This window comes from Centruroides sculpturatus, unplaced genomic scaffold, assembly GCF_000671375.1.
Source record: "Centruroides sculpturatus isolate CEXI.00-Female unplaced genomic scaffold, Cexi_2.0 scaffold1588, whole genome shotgun sequence".
NCBI lineage: Eukaryota > Metazoa > Arthropoda > Arachnida > Scorpiones > Buthidae > Centruroides > Centruroides sculpturatus.
In genome coordinates this window covers 104,644-113,422 of record NW_019385741.1, presented here as the reverse complement: position 1 = coordinate 113,422, position 8,779 = coordinate 104,644, and the positions used below count along the sequence as shown (strand labels likewise).

Here is an 8,779-nt window from a genome sequence, read left to right as displayed (position 1 = left end):
GTCCCACAGGGTCAAACAGTTACTGCTGCTTTCTACTTGGGAGTTTTACAACGATTAATGGGAAGAATTCGTCGAATTCGACCAGAATATCGCAATTCTGATGACTGGTGTTTGTTACACGATAATGCACCGAGTCACACATCATTGATTGTTCGTCAATTTTTGGCACGAAATCAAGTCTGTGTGTTGAATCATTCGCCGTATTCCCCCGATTTAGCACCATGTGACTTCTCTTTATTTCCAAAAATGAAAATAAAGTTGAAAGGACGCATTTTTAATGATATTGAAACCATCCAAAGAGAGTCTATGCGCATATTAGAGGCAATACCGAAAATTGAGTTTGAGCAGGCATTTGAATCACTATTGAATCACTGTAAAAAGTGTATTGAAGCAGGAGGAGAGTATTTTGAATAATTTAATAAAAAGATTTGAATAAAATTGTTTTGTTTCATTTTTATAGATCTAGTCCTGGAATATAATTGCCGCACTGTGTACATATAATTTAATACTACATATGAAGTACTGCTTATTACTAACCTGTTTGATGATAGAAAATGATATATTAAGAATTTTTTATTTTAATATGTTAGTTTGTAACTTATATTTAGGTATTATATTACACTTTAATTACATTACAGAAATTAGTTGAGAATTTATTGTGATTATAACAAATTATAATTTTTTCCATTTAAAATAATGGAAAATAGTCTTTTGGTTACTGTTTTCATGATGAATATCTGATTTGCAGAAATGGATTACTAATGTCAAGTGGAGGGTGCCTGTATTTTCATTTTATTAATTTAAAAAAAAAATTCAATTTTTTAAACAATAGATTTACTTAATTAATTCTATATTTTTATTAAGGATCATGAAGGTGTTCCATTAAATTTAGCTGTTGCACATATGGGAGTATTAGTCTTTCAGAATTTCACAAAAATAAATACCTTTTCTTGGGCCAAAATTCGTAAATTAAGTTTTAAGCGAAAACGCTTTCTGATTAAATTACATCCAGAAGGATATGTAAGTACTTTTTAAACTCATAAAAATTAACAATATTAAATTATTCAGAATGACATTTAGTTTGTATTAAATAATATTTCAATTAGCTATTTTGGAATAAGATTTAAATTTATGAATATTATTATTATTATTATATTAATATTAAAAATGCTTTTTCGTTTTTAGGGATATTATAAAGATACTGTGGAATTCTTTTTTGAAGGACGAAATGAATGTAAAAACTTCTGGAAGAAATGTATTGAAAATCACGCTTTCTTTCGATGTGCAGAAGTGAGAAAGACATCACGTCAAAAAACTAGATTGTTTAGCAGAGGATCATCATTCAGGTAAAAATTTAAATTATATTAACTAAAGGTTAATTGGAAAGAGTATTGGAAATTTTTTTATTTTTGTTGTTTGTTATTTTATTTCATTGCAAATATTGAAAGTTAGTTTTTAATATCATGTAGATTTACAATTAACATTCAATCATAAATATATTTCATCAAATACCTGAAAGATTTAAAACACTATTAAAAATATATAGTTTTCATTTACTAACTAATTTATAATTCTAATTTAAAAAGTTTGAGACCACTTGGGCTTTTCATTTAACCTGCCATTACTTGAGAATGAGTGCTGTGCTCATCTTTCATTTTAAAACACTTGTAACATGGATTGTTTGGAAGTTTTGTGGCTAAACTCTCATCTACTTTTCTACTCAAGTATCTCCTTCAACATGATACTGGAATCGGAAATAATAGTCATCACTAATGCTTTCAGTGCTGCCTTTGTTTCAGTCATGTTGGACAAGTTAGTGCAGCACTCATCTGTGAGTAATCCTGTATCTTTTTTTGCATTTGAAGTGGTATGATTCTAATTGCAAAGTGGTATTGTACTATTTACTATCATACTTATGATAGTACATATAAGTGTGAGATAAGCAGTGGGTCAGGGGTTAATCTCATACTGACCACTTAATCTGCACAGGCTGGTAAAGCCTGATCTCGGAGTCATTGGATGGCTAGGAGGGCAAATCAAGTGGGGAGTGCATCGGTAAGTTGACAGGTTTCCTTGGATAGACAGAAGACAGGTTTAACAAATAACAAAATAAAGGTTTATTCTATAACTAAAGTTAATTTACAGGAGTATACATAAGGAAGTTACAGAGTTAATGCTTAAATGTGTATAACACAAACTATAATGGCGATCTAACTAGTCGCTATGCCACAGAAGAGAGTTTACAAAGGCTCTAGAGTGAGAGAGATATTTTCGGTCAGGTATACCTTATGTTGGAGGACGGTATGCGACGATCATTCTGGACTATGGAAGCTGGCTGTCTGTCACAGGCTTATGTCTTCTACCGGCTTCTCCTCGGACAGGATCAGGACGGGAGACACTGTACTCAGACCTTCCAGATGGTTGCGTGGAGGGACAGTCGCACTGAGGGGACAATTGCCCTGAACTTCCCGTGATGATTGTTTTTATACAATCGTCGTTGGCATTGAGCCAACAGGTCATTCACTCGTTATGATGACTAATTAGCACGTGCACGATGACTAATTAACAAATGTACAGTGACTTGTCTTTCTTCCTTCCTACCTTGTGGATGTGTAAAATTCGATATTCGATCTATTTCCGTTATAACTTGCAATAAATTATTTTTTTCATCCTCTAATGTAAAAATATGTTAAACTCAAAAATTTACACCCTCAAAACCCTTGGGCTCACATAAGTACTGTGAAGTGCAGAATTTGTTGGATTTGTACAGGCCACTTAAACATCTAAATTTTCGGTTAATTAACTTCGGAAAAAACCTGAGGAATTTAAACTATATCAACGAGCTGAGGAAGTTTACATTTGAGTGTGAAGAATGCACCGTCATCGTCAACAAGAGTCGATGATGTGTCAGCTCGCGCACAAAAAGATATAAAAGAGGAGATCACCGGAAGCTCCGGGCGTCCACACACGGAAGGTATTCTTAGTACTTGTGTTCGTCGATCTCCGTGCCAAGGACTGTAATCCCGTCGGAGAAGACATAGAAGACACCACACCCTTCCATACAGACAACATTTGCCAACTCTCCCTTCCACCTAGAGGTATTTAGGGGTTAGATTTTATAAAAGCGCTCTCTCTCTGAACTAGAACTAGAAACTAGGGCAGCGACCTAGCTAAGAACGTAATCGCCAATTTTTGTACATACTTTAATATAATAGCATTTAGCTTTAGTATTTTTGTAACTTAGTTGTGTTAATTAATAAATGCTTGTTATTCTGTTGACCTGTCTCCTGTCTAACCAGCACCTGCCAACTTACCGGCACACTCCCGACTCACTTTTTGCCCTCCTTGCCATCCGACGATGCCAAGATCGGACTTCATGAGCCCTTGCAGAGTAAGTGGTCATTGTGGGATTAACCTGTGGCCCGCTGCTTGTCTCACAGTACTATATGTGGCAGATTTTATTCCAATATACTAGAACTATTTTTGATAAATTTTATACATTATTATTATTATTATAGTGTTGGTGTTTTATATCTTACCCAATACCAAGCAAATGGTGAAATAAACAAAAAAAAAATTTAAATAGAAAAAAATTTTAACATGGATAATATCTGTAGTATATTTATGTCTAAAGAGTTTCCAAGAGTCCAGGCAAGTTTTAGGTGAGAATCTATTTGGTATGACTCTTAATGGGATTGATTGTGATACTGGATATAGTGTAAATAAAGTAATTGATGTTAACATCATTATTCTTGATTCTATAAGAAAGTTGCACATAAAACTCTACAATATACAATTACATGAGTTTGAGAATTGATTGCTTAACTCTTATTTGCTGTGAAGGATTAATTGCTAAAATCAACAGTTGGCTTCTAAATAGTTCTCTGAAAATCATTGCATACAAAAAGAGGAATTACTGTTTTAATTAAATTTCTTATGACTGCTGTTATATATATATCGTAAAGTCTTTGCAAATCCGCACTTAAAATGTAAATTTTAATATTGGCGGTAGACTATCACACAGCTTTAGCCAATGATTTCACTTTATTCTATTACTATAGATGCATTTCGGTCCTTTTCTAAAAGGACCGAAATGCATCTAAAGGAATTACTGCATGTTTATCCACTTTCAAGATATGAGTTTAAGCAGGAAGTATGCATAAAAGTCTCTTTGCTAGTTTGTGGAAAATTGCAATGGTAGATGAATATGTATGGCAGAGAAAGGAGTTTTTATGATTTTTAAAGATAGTTTTGGTAAGTTTAAGCAAAGGAGAAGCTTTTGGATGAGCTCATAATTGCAGTTAATTAGCAGATAATCTACAACAGTGCATAACTTGCACTCCCTTTCAAATTGACTGTAAAACATAGATCACCTGCAAGTTATACGCAATAAATTATGAAAATTAAGTAAAATTAAATTATTAAACAAAGAAATATTTGAATATTTTATAAAATATGATTTGAATTAATCTGCAATTAATAATTACACAAATATAAGTTATTATTAGAGCATACATATTTTATTTATTTTAAATATCTCAAAAACTAATTAAAGCTGAGAATTAATCTGCTCTCAAACTGAGAGATTTAATGTTGTTTAAATATAATTAATAGCTAAGTTCAAAACTTATTTATTTGGAAATTTACATTATTCTTTACATACAATGAAAACAGAGTTTAGTGGGCAGAACATATAATAGGACTGTTGATGTATTTTTATCATGATTGAATGGACACTGCTTTCTTGGACATTAAATAAAAATTTCCTACATTTTCTATTTTCCAAAACATTTGTTAAGCAGATTAAGCAGACAGATCTGTTTAATGTTATAAAGGATTATATGTTTTTTATAGATATCATTTAAAAAATACTATTTTTGATGCCAACATTTTTTGTTTCTTTAATCTTGTCAAACAAGATTTTCACATTCCAGATTTGACTCTTTATCCATCAAACATTAGTAAATTGGTCTCAGTATTTCGTCCTTGCTTAATGGAAAAATGACATTAAGAATATTGTCCTAAGAATGGCTTAAGTGGACTGTCTCTAGTCCCAAGAACATATGCTAAATCCAGATTTTACTGTATTAATATTCTAAATCTGTCTATTTCTATTTTTCAACATATAAATTTCTAATTGATTATGTTATAAAAAAACCAGTATCCTGATTTAAGAGTCTACATCATTTCTGAAAACTAATTGTAAATCAATGTCATAATGGAAAAGCTTATCTCTATTTATTTCTTAAGAACAAAATTTGTATTTTGTTTCAGCATAATCCAGTCGTCTTAACATTTTCTCCAAATAATAATAATAATAATAATAATATTCTATACATCACCTATTTACCTATTAATCAATGATTCTAAATGAAATAAAATAAAGTTTTTGATTAGGTTATTCATATAAAAGAGACTAATGCAAGATGAGGAAAGCAAATATATGTTATCAAATATTTGTTATTTATTAATGATAGGAAAAGAAAAGTTGCTTAAGATAGTAAGTAAATAGAAAACAAGTAAAATAGAGTAAAATGAAATTGTTTTTTAATTAATAAACTTGTAATCATTAATAGAAAAATATGCAATGTAGTGATTAAGTTTAATGAACTGTATTAGAGATGTTGGACATATATAAAACAGTCATGAAGAAAGATTGCATCCATATACATGATGCTGACTCTGTATCTTGTGCATGGAAAGTCTTTTATGATAACCCCTGGAAAAAAATTCATTATAAGAACTCAATCTAACTGAAAAGTTGGACTAAAGTTATATGAAATATATAATAGGTAAATTTAATTAATTATGTAAATTTGAAACATAATTTAAATTTTTAAATTAGTTTAAATGTTTTAGAATGCTATGGAATGAGCATTCCAAATAGAACATATTTGTAACAGATCTGAAGCAAGGCAGTCAAGCTGTTCAAAAATGTGTCGTATCTACTAATAAATTGCTGAAATAAAGAAAAGGTTAAAATAATCAACAAAAGCACCAAAAATCCAGCAAGAAATACTTATTTAATGAATAAATGAACATTTTTAGCTGTTTTTAATGGTCATCATCAGGTTATATATCCTAACAAATAACATGAAATAGAACATTTACTAGAAAAATGAAGAACCATATGTTTCATTGAACACTTGCCATATGCATGGATGGAGCCGCTTATGCAGTTAGAACAAATTAAATAAACTCCACATAAATGAAAATTAATAAAATATACATTAAGTATTTAATTTTTCTTGAGGAGACTATAAATAGTAATTTTCATTCCAAGGAGATGGTATTGGCAACCTTATAGTTTATGGTGGTAACCTTTTTCACCATCTTATATATCTCCAGCCTTTCTAAATGTTTGAGGCAGGCTCTAATGTCAGTATGATGTATAATCTGGGTGTGGTTCAAAGAAATGCAGACATCATTGTCAGATGCAAAGACTGCAAGGGCAGTATTACACATTCCCTTCTTTATATCACTTTCATGTTTCTTAAACTGCTTGTTTTAAAGATTGAATTGTCACTTCAGTGTATTCCCAATATTGGTTCACTCTGTTATCTGCAATGGGGATGGAGTATCTCTCTGGTAGATACTTCCTAATGGGGAGCATTCTTAAGTAACACAAAATTATCGGACTTCTCTTATATGCAAGATTGGCATTGTTGATCTTGGCTATTTTCTTATAAATGGTGGAAAGCCTACTATTGTATTGTACCTTGTATATTGATCTTAATAAACATCTAGTTTTTGTGTGATATTGAAAAAAGGTTATCTAGTTGATACATAAATATTTTCAGTTTGGAATTCTTATTTTGCATTAGAAGAAATAGCACTATTCCTAGTGAATGAAGATATAATATGAATGAAAATGAAACAAAGAAAATGGAGACTGGAAATCATGTGATTAGAGTGAATGAAAATTTTATTCATCACACTGGTGATTATGTTGTTCTTATAAATATCAGTTGGTGCTCATTGTATTGAATATTTTATCTCATGAATGAGGAAGCAGATTAAAATAAAACAACTCTCTCATATATCAAATACTCATAGATTGGGTCACAATGTATAAAAAAATTTTTCACAATGGATAAATATAAATTGTGTTCTATAGAAAGATGGAAAAAGTACAGTAGAAAGAGTGTTACTGATGAATATAGATAAAATGTTGGTTGAAATGTATAAAAATTAGAATAAGTTTATAAGCATTTTAAGATGATTTGATATGTAAATTGATCTACAGAACACTAAAATAATCTTCTAAACAAAGTGTTAATTCTAAACCAAGCATGGCAAGCTATGTACCACCTGATGTTATAACAAAAGATACATGTGCACATGTTTAGACAGTGAAAGAAAAATTCATAAAAAAGAAAATGTTCGAAATTTGAATATATCAGAGTCGAAGCCATTTCAAAATAGTTTTTCAAAGGATTGTTTTTCAAAAAGATCTACCTGACAAAGGGCCTAGATGTGGACTCAAAACATTAGTAATATGATAACTTTCAAAACTATGTGCAAAATGCAATAAGATTGGCATGTTTTGTCTACAGAATTAACATTTATTAACAGTTTAACAGTTTCTCATTTTATCTTGTAAATTGTCAAATTAAACTTTGAATAGAGGAAATGAAATAATTCATAAGTATGTCAATTTTGCATTTCCTCTTTTGTTTGNATATCGGGCTATAATATGGCTAATTAAATGATTGGAATAAAGTAATTTGACATTAGAGGTAGGTGCCATCTCTTAAGTAAATTAATAATTAAAATTAAATAAATAAATTATTAAATAAATTTTAGAACCTTCTGGAATAAAAGAACTGGCCCGGGATGGCTTGAACCCGCAACCTTCGCTTGTCGTGCGGTGCGCTTGCCAGTTACGCCACCCAGACCCCGAGCGAGTCTTTGCTTCTAGAAGTATATTAGATTAGATTGTTTAGCCAATGCTTTCATTTTGGTGCTTTTGCCGAGCACCCAAGACTAGCCATCCCTCTGCTAGTTCTCAACCTCCAGTTGTTTCCAGGGACTACTCAACTCTCCATGACTACTATGGAAACATAGGTAATATAATTATGTCATGTAAACTTTCTCTCAAGTCAGGTTAGATTTAGAGGTTAGATTCGATTCTCTCTGTATTTTATAGTAATATTACTTGCTTGTTCTTATTATGTTTAAGGTACACTTTTATGTATATATTTTAATTATAGTTTGTCTTAATAAATATATAGAAAAATCCTAATTTGAATAATTGATTTAATGCCTAACTCCATCATCAATCCACATTACCATGAAATTCATGTAAATCATGTAATCCATGTAACTAATGTTGTTAATGTTTAAAGCAACTTTCCTATATTCCAGTGATACAAATTCTACTTTACTTTGTGTCTTAGTCTGCAAACTAGACTAAGTGGTGTCAAGACTGACAAGATTTTTACAGGATCTTCTTAACTATAATGGCCATCCCTGTGAGATGGAATAGACTGTTTCAGTCTCCTTGATCTCACAATATTATGTATGCTTTTTAAGTTTTGTAAAGTTATATAATGTTATACAAACAGTAAAAAATGCTTATAGTTTATGGAAAAGATGCTCCTAAATGTCAGGCAGATGTGGACAGGTAACGTTGCACTTGCCGACATAGAGAAGCAATCTAAGAATAAAGCAGTTGTCATTGAATGTTTTTTGTGTATATTTTTCGTTAGGTGCATGCAATGCTGCTTTTATTTTTGATTTCTAAGACTAAATTCCATTAGGTGCACTCAGTTGCATC

General features: G+C 30.8%; 1 protein-coding gene across 1 annotated transcript in view; it reads left to right on the top strand.

Annotated features, from left to right (window-relative positions):
* The window catches only part of LOC111641688 (FERM, ARHGEF and pleckstrin domain-containing protein 1-like), a 154,751-nt gene that overhangs the window by 42,061 nt on the left and 103,911 nt on the right, over positions 1-8,779 (top strand). The window contains exons 8-9 of the mRNA XM_023387893.1: positions 865-1,020; positions 1,186-1,346. Of these exons, the coding sequence (XP_023243661.1) occupies positions 865-1,020; positions 1,186-1,346 (317 nt within the window). The remainder of the gene's footprint in view (positions 1-864; positions 1,021-1,185; positions 1,347-8,779) is intronic.